We start from the raw sequence: 20,644 nt of genomic DNA on the forward strand, positions 1-20,644 counted from the left end.
TACTGGGTAATATTTCCCTTCAGTACAACTCCTGAGGATTGCCCATAAAAAGGAAAACAAAAGGAGAAGGACCATATAATTTACTACAAATGGACAGAATGCTCACATGAATTCACTCTGGTGCCAGTGTGGAGACCAGCTATAAAAGTCAGGAGTCCTGAAGTCAACTAGCTCTGAGCAATTATTTAGTCTGGCTTGGAAATGGTCATGTTTTCGCCTCAAAGAGCAGAGGAAGGAATATGGAGGACACGACTCCTGCAGCAGGTTTTGAAGCAGACAGTGAGGTTGTGGGCTTGCCATGAGCAGTGTCTGCGCTGGTGAGAGTCAAAGGGCCAGAAGGGAGCAGAAAGAGGTCTATGCAGGAAAATGGGCTAGTGAGAGGGCCTAAGGGCAGAAGTGCTGCCTAATATCCCTTATGTAATGGGTGTTAAATTCCCCGTAGCAGGAATCAGCAGACCGTAGCAGTGTTGTTTTGACAGTGTGCAGTACATTCCTGCAGCAGGAATGGAGGGCAGCTGCCAACACCCTCTTCAGGCAGTTATACCCCATCAGCAGCACCTGATTGCATGAGCAGGTGAATCCATACTCATACAATCGCAGGAGATAGAAAGGGACACAGTGAGATGACACTAGATTTTTTTACATTAACCTTTTAATGCACTCAGCATTAGTGCTGGTAAAAGGGAGTTCCAGAGACTGCTTATAGTCCTACTCCTTTGCTTCTTCTCTCCAGTCCTGCTAGTCCGGAAATAATCCATAGCAGCAACTTTATTTGACATTTCTGCCTTTTGCCACCTTGCAGCAAGCAGAAAGTTTGGCAGCATGTGACTAGAAAAAGGGTATTAGCAGCTGCCCTCAAGAAATAACTCAGAAACCTCCAAGATATAGGAGTGGAGTTGTTCCTTATTAATTCCTTGCTCCAGGAGGGCTGTTGGGAACCTTTAGACCCACCCCTGAAGAGAAAGTCTGGGGCTACCAGAAGAAAATTAACTAGTTGGCATTTAGAAAATGAACCTGCCCATGCAGCCTGTGATACCCCACTACACTAGGTAACAAATTGGCTTTCATCTGCATCTCATGCAGGTGAACTACCTTCTCTTTGCCTGCTGTAGCTTTAGGGCTCACTGCTGGAAGATGGTACCAAGAGGGCTCAGCTTAGGGAGGCTGGTCATGTCCATGACCATGCAAGCTGCAGCATGGAGATACCAGGGAATGAGGGAACAAACTGAGGTGTCACCACTGGCTTTGGTAATCACTTTTTAACTTGTACATAGTAAATTCAACTCACCATCAAAAAACCAAGCACAGAAATATTAACTTTTCAAGTAGTTTATTCGTATATATCACCAAATCATAAAAAGCCAATGCACTGTCCAGCAAAAAAGCATCAATATATAAAACATTAAATCATTATCATTAACACTAGAGTATACCACTTACAATGAACCCAGTCCAGCTCCTACTAAAGCCAAGGGAAATTTTGTCAATGACTCCACTAGCAGAAGGATTGGACTCACAATTTTTATTTGCCAGGTGTTTACAAATGGCTGTATTAAAACGCTAGTAAAAAGCTTTCCTTTTGAAACTGTATCAAAACAATAAACCTAACTCTCATTCGGTTTCTGTCAAATGCATGCAATTAATGCTCCAAATCAGCACTTGTTACACTGCAAAAGAGCATACAAAGCATGAGAAATAAGATTCAAAACAGACCAGGCTCTGCCCGCAGCTTGTGTGGACTGGCATGGCTCCAGCGAGGCTCACAATGCTAAGCTGCATACACCAGCTAAGGATCTGCCCCAATCCTGCTTTCAACTGTTAAACAAGTTATGGAAACCTGGAGACTTCCAAAACAAATTGTGAAAATCTGAGTGGTCCAAGCTAAGGCTGAAATCAATGTCAGCATTGCCAGCCCAGGCTCTGCCACACTGGATCCCTCATATCACAGCCTGAATGCTGACGTCCCTCATGGGAAGAGCACTAACAGTTCTCCTCACTATCTATTTTTATTCTGAAGCGTGGCACTCTCCTGTCCCTCTTGACTGTGCTTGTCCCTGATAGGAAGAGATGTGAGAAATAACGCCTGATTAACCTGATGGCAATAAAACCCTGTGAAATTCTTCCAGAAATGTATTTAAAGAAGAAAGGATCCAGGAGAAGGAGATATCAGTGGAACAGACTTATTTTTCTTTATATAAAAAACCTGCAAAAGCCTGCAAAACTCATATAACAGTATATTTTAGATCATAATATATTGATTTCTCAATTGGGCTGAAAAACTGCAGTAGTTTTACCCAGAGAGTATTTGTCTAAAATATCTCTGATGCCACCTGTCTGCACTGGCTGTGGACCCCCTGCATTGGTTCTCCCCCCGAAGGATGCTCTTCAGCACTGAGCTTCCTGCAGTCATTTGGCAAAAGGACTGCTTTCATCTCTTAAAAACTTTGGTTTAAGGAGGCTGTTAGCACCTTTAGAAGCCAAATGGTGACCACAGTTTCAGCAAAGAGGATGAAAATCGTTGCAGCAGCCTAGGAAGTGTGGCAAGGGTTAATTGACTACGTCAAGATCCAGTGTGCTGCAGGAGGATGTGCTGTATTTCAGGCACAAATTATTGCACCTCACAGTGTTAACAGGGAAAAATAATTCCTTCTGCTGCAGGAGCAAGTGGGAGAAAAGCTCTGGAGTGTGTTATGTGGGATACCATGACAGATGATTTTAAAACATTTCCCTTCCTTAAAATCTGTGGATTAATATCCTACTTTTCTGACTCCACCAGGTTCCTCAAGGGAGTGCTGGCACCAGCCTTGGGAACCTTTCAGAGCAACATGTCAGGCAAGTCAGGCCTGGCTTGTGTAAAGGGAAGAGTTTGGCGTCAAACCCCAGAGAGCCCAATGAGAAAAGAGAAAAGCTGAAATGCTTTTTCTTACTTTCTTTTACACAAAAAGTAAAGTTTGCTATAGAGCTGCAATTTCTCTTGCATTTGTAAATATTATGCAGAACCCGTATACAAACTGAAGTCAAACTTGCCCAGATTTGGAGGGAAATGAAGGGAAAATAAGGAGGTTTGCCACAGGGCCATTTATCTGCTTGCGTGAGAAATCACCCAAGAAGTCAACTGTAATGATGGATCTTCGTTCCCACCTCCTGTCAGGGCATCTCCACCCTCGCTTTGCAACATAGGTGGGAAGAAAGGGGGATCAAAACCTTCTCATATTGTGTTTCCACCACAAACAAATAATTCAAGCTATTTCAGTGAGCTGTTCTTGCTGCCAGGTACTTTATCTCCTTGATAAACACCATAACCACCAAGCTAAAATGTCAGGTTTTAGGAATTTCAAGCCAAGTAGAAAAGTTCTAACAGGAAGATTTGAGGGAGATCCAGAATAACAGCACGGTGAGAGCATTTGCTGTGCAGATGGAGGCTCATGCCTCCCCAGGAAGCAGGGAGGTTAAAAGCCTGTGCCTTGCAGCTCCTTCCCTGTGGGGAAAGTTGGGAAAGGAGGGCCACAGCCCTTTTAACAAGTAGCTCCATGCTTTCTGCCACCCCCGTGAAATCCTACTTGTCAGGTAACATAACTTTCCATGTCTAACAAGTCACAGTTGCTGACATAGATTTAAAAAAATAAAAATAAAAAACATTATTTGACCAATCAAAAGGGCTATTCTCAGAGCATTTCTTGGGTGCCTATGCCCGTTTTATAGGAAAAGGATCTGACAGGAAGTTAATGAGATAAATCCTAAATCCTTAAGCTCTAAATGAAAATAGGATTTAGGCTCTTACATGCATTCTGTTCTTTTGAGTGTTTTATGCAAGAACACTTCAATCAGTTATAGCAGCTAGGAGAGGTAGAAAGGTTTAAGCACTCGGGTGAATACATTCACATTAATCTATGTTTGCAATATCAGTTCGATTACATTCTTTGGCATGGACAAAAGAAACTAAAGAGAAAGCATTGCTATATAAATACTCCTCCCAACAACAGCATGGAAAGATGCTATCAATTACATGCCTGCCTTGAAATAAACAGTACTTGCTATATATTAAGTAAATCATTGTCTAACCTCCCAGAAACAAATGTTAAATTTTTTTGAGAGAGTGCAGTTGTGTTTTTCTCTTCTATGCCAGGAGTACATCAGAGTGCTGCCTTCTATGCAGTTGTTAGATTCAGAAATTGCATGGAATGTTATCACTTAAAGCAAGCAAACAAACAACAAAAAAACTAGAAATACTCTTAGGTTTGTACCTGTGAATGCTAAAATAGAGTTCAGGTTAGGTTTACTCTTTCTTGTGGGGGACAAAAATAAAAATATACACTTCAGGAGGGTAGACCATGAACAGAAATAACTCTAAAACAATTTCAGTGCTCATGAAGCTATATGAGCATTTTCTCACTGCATGCAGGTGTGGAAACTAGCCAGGCAAAGCCTAATTCCCCTCCCAGATTGCCTAAGCATAAGGAAAGGACATTTGTGGCCTCCAAAGCAAACATTCCAATGAGATAAAAATGGGCTATTTCCATCAGCAAAGGAAGTGGTCTGAGATGCAAATTTAGGGTCTGCATACAGAAACACTTCCCATTAGTTCAAGGACATTCACATCCAGGCCATTGATTTAGGAGAAAAGACAAAAGTTTGTCAAAATCCAGATAAGTTTGTCATGGAAAACTGTAAATCTGACAAGTCTGAATGATTATCTGGATATCTGTTAAATTTATAATTTAAACAAAGAAAAGTGATGCAATATATTTGAGGTTTTTGGAGAATGGGGACAATAAAAGCCTCATTCACCCAAACACACAGTTTGTGTGGACTTTCTTGCACTGAACATTTTGCAGGTGACATCATCTCTGAATTTACACTTTTTCTAACACCCATTACACAGACTGATGTGTGATTTGAGGTTGTGCAGAAACCCTGCTTCCAACATAAAGCCTACCCAATGGCCTGTGGCTCACACTTCCTTAGCAAGGGGACCACAAATCCCGAGTCCGCATCAGCCTGAAGAGACTTGTGGGCAGCAAATAATGTTGCCATTCTAACACACATCAGTCATTTGGGAGCCTGTAGTGAACAATTTCTGGATCTTGGGTAAAAGGACTCTTTGCTAACGCATTAATACTGTAAAATGTGTGCTCCTCTTTGCTGAGGCTCTGCTTCCATCCTGAGTACTACACAGGTTAAATCAGCAGTGTGTTGTGTAGGTGAGGGAAGGCCTTGAAGGGAATCTGACTCTCTGTTCCTAGCAGGACTAATACAGGATAACATCAGGATATTACCAAGAGACTGGGGAGGATTTAAAACCTCTGCAAATCCCCATTAGAAACCCACCTCAGCCCTTCGGAGGCTGTGCCCTGGCCAGTGCTTTCCCACTCTGCACACATCACACCGGCATCCACCTCTGGATATCATCACCTGTGTGTTGCACTGCACAGACCCTAATAACAGTAAGAAAAAGGCAGTGCTGAAAGTTAAGGCAACATAATGATTACTCCAAACCATGCTGTCTGTACCCACACCGCAGTATAGCAGTTATAGGGTTATTTCTGACATTTATCTGTGTATATTGCACTTACACACATACACCATCGCTGAATCCTGACACTGAATGCTTTCATCAGCAAAGCCTTCTATTTAAGCATCTATCACCAGTTATTACAATAACCATTTTTCTAAGGGACCATAGAAACATTGCCATAGCATGCATATATCCTTCAGTTCTTGAAGTAAATCATCAGGCTCTTATTTTTGTGATTCCTACTGGAAGTTCACAGCTGAAAAATGCCTCCTGAATTAGTAGGATAGGATGTGATGAGCATTTGTGCCCTCATGAGGAAATTATGTTCCAAAAATAATTGGCTTCAATTGTTTCTCCATTACAAAAATAAATAAATAAAAAATAACCAATATTGATCTAAAATCTCGGCCAAGATATTTTAGCTTGGCTGAGAATTTGCTAGCTCAATGTGCACTGCTGGCAGGGAATTGGTGGGGAAATTAACCACAGATGGTAGCCAGGACACAGGGAACATATTCAATATAACAGAATACTGGCAACACCCCAGTGTCTCAGAAGGCAGCATCCATTTCCTTTTGACTATCTAAGATTCACCCTGTGTTACTAGCAATTTGCACAGGCCCAAACTAAGAAACTTTGACTGTGGCTTTAACATCACAAGGAACATGGCAAGAAAACCACAGCAGCCCATGCTCTTCACCAGAATAACCCACAGCTTTACTATGGGCAGCAGCAAGTGGGCTGCATGGGCAAAGACCACAAAGCTTTTTCCCCTTCCATCATGTGAAAATAAATAAATACAAACATAAATATCACATAGGGTTCTTGTTCTTTGAATATACCTCTTGCCAGAGGAGGCATAAGGGAGAGACACTCACTGCCTTCTGCCCTCCAGTTCTTAAGACCCCCCAGGCAAGACCAGTAACTCACATGCTACTGCAGCCTAAGTATGATTTGGTACATACAGACATCAAATACAAAGCAGCAGCATGGTCCCATGCAAGGAGTTAGGCATGCACTGAAGGTATTTGTGGAAGGAGACATCACTGGTGAGTTGTAAATTCAAGGTGAGGTTGGAAAGGGAAGTAGTGTCTTTTACAGTCAGAGAAATAACTGGGGAAACAGAGGAAACAAGGTAACCTTCACATCCTAAGCACTTCTTCATGTTTAGAAGGGGAAGGTCATGCCCTGGCAAAGGTCTTGGGTAACTGAAAGAATGTCTTTCCTATTAGACAAACTGAATAAAAGAAAAACTCTATTAGTCCTGGTCTCTGAATTTTCAATTGGTATTAACTAGTGTTAATACCAATTAACTAATCTCTGATTCCCCCTTTAGGAACTTTTCCTTTTATTTCAATTCACAACTACCAAAAAAAAAAAAAAAGCCACTGTTGTAAAGCTTTCAGAGGAATTGCATTCCCTTGTGGGTTGAAATCACAGTGAAAAACAAAATCTCCCTGCAGACAGCCATGGCCAGCTGGGGCTACGAGAGAAGTTCACAGGGCCAGCTCACGGCTTACACCACATGGCCATTTTTTTTTCCTAAACCTGAGGGAACAATTTAGTTGTTAAATGTGATGCTAGATTTTACACCCTAAAATCCTTACAAATTAAGGGATTTGTTATGACTTCAAATCCTGTTTCAGCTACTTAAGCAGGTACTTAACTTTATGCACCAAATAGTCCTCAGAAGACAACAGTAAAACTGCATGGTTGTGCTTTCCCCAGGCTTGTGCTCTGATGGGAGAGAAGCCTGATGTCTTCTCCCCGTTTCCTATTTACCAGGCAGTATAGATGTACATGGTTTGCACTTGTTTTGCAATAAATTCAGTGTCAGCTCAAGCTCAGCTAACACAGGCAGTGTTAGGGTGCTCCCCAAAATTCTTCTGCTACTTAAACTTAACTTCTTTCTTAACTTTCCTGCTGAAAAAGGTCTACTGTGCATCATGCACTTGGGTATAACTGCCTTGTTCTAGCACAACTTTATTTCTCTGCTATGCAATCCCACACTCACCTAAGTAATTCCTAATTATCAGACCTACTTCTCATGCACCTTATTCATTGAAGTGCTGGCCAAGCAAAACTGAAAGCAACAAGGTCACGAGTGAGCTTTGTGAAAGTAACAGTTCTCCCTTTTCACAGCAAAATTCATCAGCCCTGGATCTCTTGCCCAGGAGTGGGGAGAATGGGTCCATTCAGCACTGAGTACCTATAAAATAGCTCAGCTGTTCATGCTCTTTGCTATGTTGATAGATATACAGAGATACCTACAATGCAAATGTTTACAAAAAAAATTGCATATTCTGTATGAAATAAATATCACAAGTAAACTCTAATACTCAGAACTAAATAGTATACTATATTAGGGACCAAGTTATGCTTATAAATGCACAAGCTTTGATACTGTGAACTCAGCTTAACTTCTTAGTATGCAAGCTTCAGAAATTGCTAGCTAAACTACACTTCAGGAAGCCATAATAAATGATGGCCATGCCAAAATCTAAGAATAAATAAAAACACAAACATTCTCCTCCATCCCTTCAAATGGCACACAGCTTTTTACAGATAACATAATGGTTTCATGAAATTCATTAAAATTGTCTCATAGTAAGTATCATCTGGAACACAGGTCTGTATGTTCTAAGCAAATTCAACATCAGAGTGGGGACAATAGGTTTGTCAGCACGGTGTCCACACATAGGAAAAGCAGAGACAGCAAGAGTCTGTACTTGGACCAGAGCTACAACCGCACAGAATAAAGTGAGAATGAGAGCAGCTTTATTAGCAAAAGGGAGGAGAGAGGGACAAGAGCGACTGGACACAGCTCCAGTTATTACTGTTGTTGCAGAACAATATGGAGGAATAGCCTAGATTCTGTAGCCTGGTCTTGCCAGCACAGTCCTCAAAAACAATCACTGCCCCAAAAGCCAGTGATAACACGCAGGAATTCTGCTAGCAACAGCAGGTTACAGATTGTGCTGCTCCCTGCCTGTGCAGGACAGAAAGTTTGCTATGTCAATGGCACATGGGCTAGTTCATTCTCTGTATCCTCATATAAATACTCCTGCCGACAATTTTTCATTGAGAAAGTGGGTGATTCACAAGTACAGCTTTTTTTCAGGAAAAAATACATCTCTGACACTCAATATGCTGACTCAACATCAGCTTGCACTACTGAATAATAGAACCTAGATTCTGCCCTGGAAATTTGCTTATGCTTTATTTAGATCATGGCACTTTTCTCATCTTGCAAAGAGGTTCGTGAAGAGGATCTTCCTAGCAACAGCTCCTTCTCATGGATCAGGCTATCTAGCAGGTCCTCCTGTCTGTAGTTGTGATAAACCTTCAGGAAAGCCAGAATGGTAATTCCCAGCCAAGTCAGCCAGGCAGCCCAGAGACCAAACTAGAGAAGCAAAGAAATGACAGATATCAGTACTGTTTCATAAAGACAAAACCACCTGTCCAGGTGAAGATCAAAATCTCACCTAGACCAAAGCCCATGGAGTCACGACAAGTTATGCTTTGTGAGTTTCTGGCCCCACTTCTCAATACTTTCAAGATATTCTGAGCTTAAAAGGAAAAAAACTTTAAGTAGTAGGAAAATTGATACAAAAATACTAAGTATGATCATGAAGAATTCTGTATAATGCAGCTGCTGAACTTCCCCAGCATCTGACGTTCTGGCCGTCCCAAAATTATTGGGATTATTTCTCTTCCATTACCTTAGAGTTGCCATATGTTTTAATACTTTTTCCAAAACTTTCTTCCTGAATCCTGTGGGCGTCCCACTGCCCCCTGGAGAAATATAAATTTTAAGGTGTTTCCATCCAGAATATTGTTGAGAAAATCCTACCAATTGAACTGTTACTTTCTGGGGTAATTGGTTCACATTAGCAGGAGCTCAAACTGCAAGAGAAACCCAATCCGACACATCCTAGTTCCTGGTGACTCATATATATTTGGCATATGAGACCTGAGCTTAAAGCCTCAGATCTGCAGTAAGTCCCATCACTAACTTAGTCCCTCTTGTTTAACTTTGTAGAAATAATTATGCTTTGATTGGTCCAGGTACTTGAATGTTGGCCTCCCCTGTCTCAGAGGAATTTCATTTATAGTAATGTAAATTTCTGCTTTCTTGCAGAAATTCCATTTTAATTCCATTATACTGTTAGAAAAAAAAAAAAAGTAAATTCACTTATTTCAGTTTTGACATATTGCTTTTTTATTATTATGTCAAAGAAATGGAAAAAGAAAAAATCTAGCACTTCTGGGCAGTAGCACAGCTGTTTACTTTAATGGCCAATTAAGATAAACAAGGGCCACAGTTATGTAGATGGGAGTTTGTGTTCCTATATACCTCATGCACTTTAGAAAGCCTCCTAAGCATTTCTGCCGATTCTTACAATTATGTCAGTTCACCGGTAAAAAGAATTTTTGAGTTATTCTGCAAGTCTTGGGAACAAGAAGATACTCATCTGGCTTTTTATGACCAAATCTAGAGACTTGGAAGTTTTGCAATCAGTTCTTAATCAGTGCTTCATTAATGACATATGTTCAAATATCTAACACTGTTGTGGTCTTCTTGATGTATTTGATATTAAAGAATCTACATGGCTTTAGACAAATTCAGTGAAATTCCCAGTGTTTCCAATGTGTTGGAGATATCTTAATGGAGCAAAGCACAAAGAAGCAGGCTTACTGTGTGTGTGCACAAGTGTTTCTGTACACACATCATGTGTCATATATCCAAAGCTGTAATTAAGCTACCTATTTTCCCCTTCCAGATTTTATCCAAAGTCTATCTTTGTAATTCTTAAATCGTCAGCAGTCTTGATTTCTCCATTCAGACCACTCCTACTGAGTGAGGCCTGCTGAAGGAAATTACTGCACTCACAGGGAAAGAGGTTTGGTTTTGCTGCTATGTCTAGTCTATTCTTGGGTTTTTCACTCTGCTGATTGAATTAAACTTATTTGCCCTCCTTAGACAAACCCATTCTCATGCCTTCATCCAACTCTGCTTACTACACCCCGGTTATCAGAAGACAATGCTGCAGAATTTTGCTCCGTGCTTGGTTCTTTTTTCAACTAGTCTCCCTCAGGCTACCCTTTGCCACTACTACAATCAGCTTTTGAAGACAAATGGTGTTTCCCTGGAGCTGTTATGCTCCCAGGCTCCTCATACTTGGGTGTTTGCAGAGGTTAAAAGATACGTCTTTCAGGCTGGCTCTACCCAGGTCTGGAGGAACGTGGATTAGAGCGGAGATCCCCATCTGGCAGGACCTATGTATAAGCTGCCCGTCCTGATATCACAGTGTGAATATTTCGAATTGGCTACGTGCAGGTGTGTCTAGGATGGATGTCTAGATGCCATTGCTGGCTACAAAATCCACAAGACTAGCTTATGTCTAAGGGTCACAGTTGCCTTCAAGGAGTGCCCCAAGAAAGGTAAGGCTTCCTCCCACGAGGGACAACCGAAGAAGCATGTGTATGGGTGCAGCCTGCATGGAAGGGGCTATCCTCCTTGAGGAACAATGCTAGTATGTGTTCACATGCTCAAGTAAGTGCTCAAGTCTCAGTGTTCACTGGCTTTGAGTGTTGACTCAGAGTTGGCATATTCAATAATAATATCTGACAGCCTCAGAGGTCTAATTTTCAAAGATCAGGAAAAAATAAAAACTATCTAAAAGACAGCACTATTTCATTATTTTCAGAGGGCTGATATTTATATGGGCTCAGGGGATCTTCTCTCTATCCCAACCTAAACCAGGACCCCAACAAATTCATGGAAGAGAAAGCTAACAGCCCCACAGTCTGCTGCAGGTCAGCCATTCTCTTCTTATTGCTAAGAGCAATAAAGAACTCCAGGACACCCAAGTGTTGCAGCCTTCACAGAGTTCATGCTTTGCAGAAACAATTAATTTTCCATGATGAGTAAGAGTCAGGTTTTGACATGTCTGCATTCAAAACTATTTGTTTTGAACGTAAAATGCAAATGTACCCGTTCACAATCATCTTGATTCAGCACATACTAAAGTCAGTGGAAACATTCCCATTGATTTCAGAGGACTGCAGTTCAGCTCCAACAATCCCAAATCGATGAACAAATGGAAAATGAACTGGAAGGGAACTGTGACCTAGTCTGACCTACCTGTGCAATAGCAAACTGGTCGTAGAAAGCAGAGTTTTCTAAGTTCAGTTCAAGATCTATATCCTGTAATTCTTCACAGCTACCCAAGGAAAGCATTTGGAGGGGAAGAAAGAAAGTTATTTCAGAAGTTCCAAATAGGCAAACCAAGCACAAAATGAAGCAATATCTAAGTGTTTAACAATCACAATGGCACATTCTATGATTCTATATTTAAGTTATTTCACTAATTAGGTTGCTTGCAAATCTTCTCTAAAGCTTGGGTAAAAGAAGCATGTAAATACTTTATTTAAAAAATGATGTGTAATTATCTAAGTGATAGCACCAATCTTCCATAAAGTGGAACTGTGATAGTTATTATGAAAACAATATACCTAAGACCATCTTCTCCCACTCCCCCAGAGCCTCCCACTTGTACACATCTGGCATCAGCCCTGCTTGGTTGCTTCCCCCTCAATGAAACAAAGTGTATGAGCCTCCATTACCTTTTGACATCATCAGGGAAAGCCTCAGAAGAAGGGATTGTATGGGTGTTTTTGTTTCGGATGCTCCAGCAAGGAGACGGTACTCTGATGGTAAGATAGAGGCTGCCTACAGATTTTACAAATAACTCGGACTTTTACTGGTGTGAAAAAAATCCCAGGATTTTGAGGTTGTCTTTCTATCTCTTGGTTGATTTCTGTAGCCTCTTCTCTGTCCTTTTCAGTGCTGTCGGTCATCTTGGGTTCTTACCCGAATATTCGATTAGATGTTTTTTGTAATGGAATTTTTAACCGAATATTCGAATAATTCGATTAGCGTTGCAGCCCTAAACAGAACATTTACTATGGCATTTTACAACATATGACAATGTGAAATATAAATGTATGCTTTAAGTAGTACCTTTATTCAATATCATATGACATAAAATGTCACCTTTTTATTTCTCTTCATTGTTATTTGTTTGATAAAAAAATCTACCTCAGCCTATCAGTTTCCTACCCAGAGCACAAGCATCGTGAGACACAGCAGAACATTTTAGTGCCTGTGCATTTTGTGCCCTCTCAGAAAGTATCAGACCTCTTTACTTTGCTCTTAAAATACTTTCTGTACTGTGGCTTTCAGGGTGTCTGCAGCACCGCTCTGAGGCCAGTTTTTGGATAATGGTGCATTGTGGCACAGGCAGAACAAGTGCCTTGGTTGCTGTCACACAGGTTGGTGGCAGAGCCAGGATTTCAAGCCAGGATTTCAAGCCAGGACCCTAGCTCCCAGTCCCCTTGCCCTGCTCACAGGACACCCTCCCTCCTCCCACCCTTCTTCGAGCATTTCCAAATCCAGCTCTCTTTTGGAAATGAAAACTTTGGAACTAATGGGTTTTTTTTGCACGTGTTTGTGACTCTTAAAAAGACCATGAGACATGATGGAAACCATACTTTGCTTTGTGGGGAACTAAAAGGAAAAAAGTTTGGTTTGCTGTTTTTGTTCCAGATGAAAAGAATCTGGACTCCCATATTCTCCCCTTTGATTACCTTGTGTGTAACAACTACAGTTTGTAACACCACTCTACATTTGTGCATATATGAAAGATAAAAAGAAGAAAATGTATTCTTCAATACTAACCTATTTGGCATGCTTCCTTTTTCGGTAATTGCATCACACCACATGTTAAATCCTACACTCACTATAGTGCTAGCAATAAATGTGATAAACACCACAAAGGCGCTGATCAGCAGATTCAGGAAAGCATAAAAGAAAGAGCTGCAATAAAAGAGAAGAAAAATGTAACTCATAAACAGCTGAAACACAACATCAGCAGTCTCTCTAAGCAGTTTACACCAGACAAAGATATCAGTTTCCATTTGAAACACGTCTGCTTTAATTAAGAACATCTAATATATTGAAAAACTATGGCTTATGATCTTGAGTTACGTTATCTTCATTTGTAAGCTCTTTGGATTTAGATTTATTATTTTTTTTTACCGTAAGAGGATGTGGCTTTAAATCATAAATACTAAGTGGCGATCGTTCATACACAGCATGGCTTTCATTAGTTGTAATGATGAAAATCACCATTGTTAAAATAAATGTCATTAGCTCAAATTATATAGTAACTGGAGCTAAAATTATTTCTTGACTAAAATGATAATTGGGACCAAAATTGCCTACTAGAGGGAAACTAAAACTAAAAATAAAACAACACAGTACTGATAGCTATAATCATTTTAAGCGATGTAACACAAGGTACTGGCATCATAGGACACGAATCTCAGTTTTATGGGCAATTTGCAGAGCAGGCCAGCTTCTCCTGGGATAATCTCTGGCTTCGGTGTCAGTATGTTATTTCTGCCAGCTGAAGGCCAGTTTACATCAACCCAGTTAGTCTGCGTAACCAGGATCAGCTCTAGGCATGTGCTACAGGGGATACAGGGTGAGATGCTGACAGGGGTCCCATTAGGCCAAGGAATTGTCCACCCATCTTCCAGCCTCACAAGTCAGTCTTCTAGAAGGAGGGACAGGTGTTCACTGAAAGAACAGCCTGCTGCCTAACTGCCAATTAATGCTAGTTTGTGAAAACTTTCTCATTCATCTGGCAAAGCTCTTTGGTGCTTGAAGCTGCTCTAGATGGCACTTGGAAAGTCTCACTATCTAAAAACTGAACATCTACTCTAGGTTGGAGAAAGACTAGCTACTCCAGGAGGAAGGTCGTCCTATTCAAGTTAGATGGTAAGGACAAATACAAAATTGCCCAGCAGTGCGCCTCTCATTGTGCTGGGGATAAAAGGAAGCTACTCACCCCAGAGAAAAACAACAACCAAGCCAAACAAACAAACAAAAAAAAAAAACACAGACATTTCTTTCCACAGTTCTCTCAATATATTAAAAGTTGAGAAACTTTTTGAGTCAGTGGCTGAATCCTGGCAAAGTTCTGGGCTGGACAATCTTCATTTCTACAGGTTACACATTCCTAAGGCAAACGTGACCTCAGGAGAACTTTAAAATGAGGTGAGGCAACATTCACCAGTTGGACTAGGAAGTCTATTCCGAGGTTGATGCAGATTTGAAGGGGTTGTCTAGGTTCTCTCAAAAGCACAGCCATCCAATCTCAAAACTAATGCAAAAGGAGCAAAATCATTCACTTGCCAGATGTGCCCTTACAGCCTGCAGTTGGATGCCAGGACACCTGACTTGTAGAGGAATGTTGCCATTAATCCTATTCTTCTTCAGCTTCACTGGACTTGGAACAGATCAGCTCACTGCTGCAGAGCGCCAGGGTCACCCACATAGCGCCAGGGTCACCCACATAGCAGATGGAGCTGGTATGAGCACAGCACAGTTATGTGTGGTCATTGTCCCTGCCCTGATTTCATATCTAGCCTAGGTTTCAAGTGTCACTAAAGCCATATCCACTATGTGCACCTTAGCACAATATGCTGGCCTAAGAGACAGAAAAGACTTGAGCTGTCCACCAAATAAAATCAGGGGTGGCACTAGAACTAATAACTGCTCTAGAAAATAAAAGTTTCACAGGAATATTCAGAGCATTATCCCAGGCCCCAGTCCACACTCTGCTTCCTACCCTGCAGCACAGAAGAGGTGCCAAGGTCCAGGCTCTGACCGTCTGCCAAGGAAGCAGGTCTCAGTGTCGCACCCAGTTTGCACCAGGCAATCACCATCATTACCATCATCATGTGTGGGGATTCCTCAGACCAAGGCATCCTGGTAGAGAGCCAGGGCAGATCTGGCTCTCTGCCTCGCCTATTTTTCTGCATAGATCAGAAAGTTACACATTCCACATTGAGTGGATGTCCCTTAACAGTAAACGCCCTGTAAAACACTCGAAGTAGAAGTTGCTTTTCAGCCCTCATTGCGAAGTGTCTGAGTTGGACCTCTACCTTGCAGCTGTGTTGAATAGTCCCAAGCCCAAATCACAGCTAGCAGACACCACTTGGTTTTCCTACTCCTGCAGACAACTCCAGCACAGCCTGCCCATGAGGCAAAGGGTGCTCAGACCCTTCTGTGAAGGATTAGTATCAGCCTTAATTAGCTGAAGCTGTTGCACGTGAAGACTGGACACCTTGCTGTGATGAGCAAGGTGCTAACCTTGAGTGCATCAGAATGGCTCACCATGGAGCTGGCCCAGCAGCAGTGGTCCTGCTCCGCAGGATCAGCAAGGATGTTGTCCTGGGGCTGCCTCAGTTGCCTCTGATCAGAAATGGTATTTATCAGTTATGGTGAGGGCCTTGTGTTTATCTCTCCAACCAAACAGGCCTGCTCTCATGCCCATATGAAGTGTTAAGAAATGGCGGTCTAAAATCAGAATAGCATGTGTGTAGACTGCCTCTCAGAGAGACAGCAGCAGACCTGGGTGTGGGACAGACTGGCCCTCTTCTGAGGAAGCTGCTATTTTAAGCAAGTTCCAGCTCACCCTGTTTTACCCTTCTGTGTTGCTCTACAGCTACTCCATCATGTAGACTTGCTCTGCTGTTGCTCCCTGCCACACAGCAGCCTCCTGCTCCCTTTCTTCCCTGGAACAACTCTGCTCAGCGTTACACAACTTGTACGGCTCAGTCCAGAGGAAGGAGCCTGAATGCAGCTCCTGAAGAGAGAGTTTTCAGAGGCCTGCCCAGCAGGACTAAATACCTGCATTTGGAAGCAGGCCAAACATCAGACCTAAATTTCACTATTTCAGGGGGTTTACTGCTAGTTTCTTCCAAAAAAAAAAAAAAAATCTGATTCTGAACCAGAAAAAAAATAATTAAAAAAAAAAAAAGTATCTGGATTCAACTAATCCTCTATAGGTATCTGATGACCTGAGGAAACTGAATTCAAATGAAGTAAGTCCATGGTTATATTTAGCTTTTCTAAGGTAAGCTTTAATGTGGAAATAATTTTCTGTTCCATACTTGCTATAAGGTGTTTTAGTATTAGGCAGCTTGAGTGTGGTCAGAAAGGGCCAGGGGAACACCCCGGCTACCCTGTCCCCACTATTACCACACTAGGCTGTTGTACAAGCCCAGGGTTGAGTAACAGCCACTGACTCAAGAAACTTCTAGTCCAAATAGACCCGGACATGAGTGATTTACCCTCCCTGTGGTAAAGGAAAATGGCTTTCATAGTCTAGCCAGCCACCAGTGCTTGCTCCTGCCTTCCCACCTCCATGCCAGTGGGTGCTTGGAAGGCCCCAGAGCACCCAGAGGCTGGGTCACCTGTGCCAGGGCTGTACCAAAGGCTGCAGGACATCCACTGGAGAGCTGAGCACCAAGCACAGCACTGCTGAGCTGCTGCCTCGACCACCAGGCCCTCATTCAAGATCTGAGGCACCTTGGTTGTCTGAGTAAAGGAACCAACTGCTGGTGCAGCCCTGCTGCTGCCGCAGGGAGATCAGCTTCTCTCTCGTGTCGTAACCAAGCAATAGCTGTTCTCTGCAATAGTTGCCATGTCCACCACAAAAACAGAATAAAAACAGAGGGGGAACCGCTGACTGCTCCCACCTGCCCCTCCCAGCCCCCCCACCCCAGCTGTGTTGGCTCAAGGTTTCCCAGCTCTACAATCAGGGGAAGGCCTCCTCCTGCAGGGACGTGTAATGGGACCACAGTCACAAGGCACCTGCAATCCCCAGCCTCCAGCATCACCCCACAACCTGCAGCACCCTTTGTGCCCACCATGGTTGAGCTGGCCAGACACTGCACTCAGATCCCAAAGGGCAGCAGGAGCAGTACAATGAATTTGGCTCCCACCCCAAACCCATCCTCTGGAGGGGTACGCAGGCAGGGGGGTACACATGGGGTGTGTGTGCAGGCAAGACACCCCCTCACCCCAAACCCCTCTGGGCAGCAGGAGGATCCAGGTGGTTCAAAGCCCAGTGCTTCCCCCCGGAGGCCGCTCCCACCTGCCCCAGCCTGCAGGAGTGGCTGGCACCCGCTGCCCTCCCCGGGGGTACTTACTCCTCGTGCCCTTTACAGAGGAAGAAGAGGGTCCGCCAGGCCTGCACTGTGGCCAGCAGCAGGGAGAGGAGCCCGGTGAAGATGCTGAAGCGGCAGGCGGCCTCAGGCCCCCACTCCTGCACGGTGAAGCGCTGCCTCTCCACCGTCAGGTTGGCGTTGAGCCACATGCCCTCGGTGAAGAGCAGGCACCGGCCGTGGAAGTCATTGCTATTCTCGGACAGAGGCACCACCACGATGAAGCTGAAGAGGAAGGCCAGGAAGTAGCAGATGCACTGAGCGAAGAGGAAATTGCTAAGCGCCATGTCCGCGGCTCCGCGCAGGCAGAGGGAGGGATGGAGGGAGGGATGCAGGAGGGAGGGATGGAAGAGGGAGGGATGCGGGAAGGAGAGATGCAGGAAGGAGGGTTGCCAGGGGGAGTGATGTAGGGGGGGAAAGGATGGAGGGATGCAGGGAGGAAGCCTGCAGCAGTAGGGGGTGGGGAGGGAGGATGCGCAGTGCAACGCGATGCGATGCGATGCGATGCCTCCTCTGGCACTGCCGCTGCCGGAGCTGTCCCCTCCGTCTGTATACGGATGGCTTCAGGGCTTGAGCAGGGAGAGAGAGGAAGAGCTGCTGTGAGAATTCCTCTTCTTCAGGAAAATCTGGCTGCTGATGCACCCTGGCACGCAGGGGGTTAAACCAATCGGTGTCCCCCCAGCGGGGCTGGGTACCAACAGGCTCTCAGCAGGGTGTCCCCTTAAGGACACAGGACACCTGTGTCACCCCTGCTGGTGGCTGTGAAACACAGAAAACAGCCTCATCCTGGCTGCTGGATCCCTGCAGGATTTGGCCCCTATTTCAAAAAATTTAACCAAAACACTGCACAGACACAGACATCAAGTGTCCACCCCTGCACACCTGCCCCAGAGGGCGTCTGAAACACCCAGAGCACTGCCTGCCACAGTGGCAGTGTCCTGTCACCTCTTGGGTCCTGTATCTCTGTCTCCCCAAAGCCATAACTGAAGCCATGCAGTACCTCAACCCAAACATCTGGCCAGCACCCTGAGCTGGTTGCAAGTAGGGTCAGGGTGTGCAGGTCCCCATCCCAGAACCCGCAGACCGAGTGGTTTTAGTCCCAGCCTAGCTGGTGTCCGTCCCCACCCCAAGACAGAGCGAGTGGCAGCAAGAGCTCACCAAAAGTGGAATAACTTCTGTTGAGGCTTGGTGCCAGCTAACCCTGAGCTCAAGGGGGACATCGAGCTGAGAACAGACCAGCCCTCACTCTGGGTGCAGCAACGGCACTTGCACAGCAGGGACAAGTCACTGCTCATGCCATTCCCATGGGCAGGGACCCACTCAATCCCAATTTCATTTTCTCATCTAAGTGTAACTCCTCTTTCCAGCAGAAGACAGTGCAATTCTTCTCCAGTTCCAGGTAAAGCCATTTCCTAACCCAGTTTCCCAGCCTTATCCAGTCTGAGGTCAAACACAGCTCTCAGCCACTTCTCCTTGCCAGGGCTGCTTCTGCTCACTGTAGGCACCGTGCCACTTCCCAGGTAGTGTTTAGCAGAGCAGGAGAGGAACTGGGACACTGATTACACTTCACATGGGATTTCAGGCTTGTGCTTCCATCAGGGAGCGAATCAATTATTCTTCTATGCCGCTTAGAGGTTACAGTACTGAGGCAGAGGCTGGGGGGGATTCTCATTGAGGATGTTATTCCATCTTCATTGTGATTTATTTGCTATGCATATTATCTTGAAAGCTTACTCTATCCGTAAAGGGAAAGTATTTTTTTGTGCAGAACCTGCTTCTTGAATAAAAACTTTTGTCAGTAATACCCCTGTTTGATGAAACATGTCAGGCCATTTCTCTGATCCTTACCCAACCCTGATCATCAAAACTTGTATTTCATTTTTGCGAGGAGTTAAAGAGCACTGGCCTGACCCTGTGGGGATAGACGTGCACTCGTAACAGAAAAGATTTTGTTGATATTTCAGTCTGGATGTAAAGAGGGAAGTTTATTGCTCTTATCCTTACTTCCAGGCAGTGCTGGGTTCCCAAAGGCGTTTGTCCTTTATCTGCAAGGAAATCAGACCTAGACTGAGCTGGAAAACTCCTTCTTTGAAACCTGACACATAACATTAGCCAGGTAACATTTTCTGAAGTTAACCTGGGAGGTCAACAGCAACATAAAAGCTCAGTTATTCCTTACAACGGAGCCCACAGAAGGGGCCAGCAGATGCCAAGGGCTCTTTGCCTCTGGCAAGCCCAATGCTCAGATCTCACCACCAGCAACCACAGGGCTCTGCTGCAGGAGGGCTGCTGCAGAGGTGAATGTCAGGTCACTTGCAGAGCACATAGAGTTGTCCTTGCTGGTGAGCAAGCTCGAGCTAACATTTCTGGGAGAGTTTCAGAAAATACAGCTAGACATTTGCAAATGTTAACAGACATGTAAAACACTGCTGCTTTTCGGAGGGTGACAGCAACTGGAGCGCAGTGCTTGGTGGGGTGGAGTGGCCACACACCAGAGTGCACAAATGGGCAGAATAACCTGTCATCTGCCACTCGTCTGACAGCTGCCTGAATTCCTCACGCTCTTATCTCATGTAAATCCTAAAAGGAAAAAAAAAAATGACACTAGGCAGGAACTTAGAATCTGAAGTATGGCATTGTTTTAGTGGAATAAATGTGATGGTGTTTTATAAAGAAAACTTAAAAAGGTTTTGTGGCTTTAAAATGGTGCAACTGAGGAAGAAAGGTATAAGACAAGGTGAATGATCGTTCTTTCTTTTTCATAACACAGGGAATGGAGGGCAGCACATAAACTGGTCAGGCAGAAATTTTAAAACGTGAAAAGACGAACATTTCTCACACAGCACATAACTAATCCATGGCACTCATCACAATACACTGAAGAGGCCAGAAATAAGTACTGGTTCAAAAAGAGATTAGAGAAATTAATGGTAAAAAGCCCATCAGGGGCTGCTAAACACGAAGCTGGGAAGTAACCTGCAGCTCAGGAAGCCCCTGACCAGCAGGATGCTGGAGGGTGCAGTAACAAAACTATCTCTCTGCAAA

General features: G+C 43.8%; 1 protein-coding gene across 1 annotated transcript; it reads right to left on the minus strand.

Annotated features, from left to right (window-relative positions):
* Nucleotides 1-1,313: 1,313 nt before the first annotated feature.
* On the minus strand, nt 1,314-18,982 carry TMEM179 (transmembrane protein 179). The gene is made up of 4 exons (XM_083837623.1): nt 17,585-18,982; nt 13,260-13,397; nt 11,664-11,742; nt 1,314-8,918 (listed from the first exon to the last, which is right to left on the minus strand). Exons 1-4 carry the CDS (start codon nt 17,884-17,886, stop codon nt 8,739-8,741), a joined length of 699 nt encoding a protein of 232 aa, XP_083693749.1. The 5' UTR covers nt 17,887-18,982; the 3' UTR covers nt 1,314-8,738.
* Nucleotides 18,983-20,644: the final 1,662 nt, after the last annotated feature.

Source organism: Anser anser (genome assembly GCF_964211835.1).
Source record: "Anser anser genome assembly, chromosome: 5".
Lineage (NCBI taxonomy): Eukaryota > Metazoa > Chordata > Aves > Anseriformes > Anatidae > Anser > Anser anser.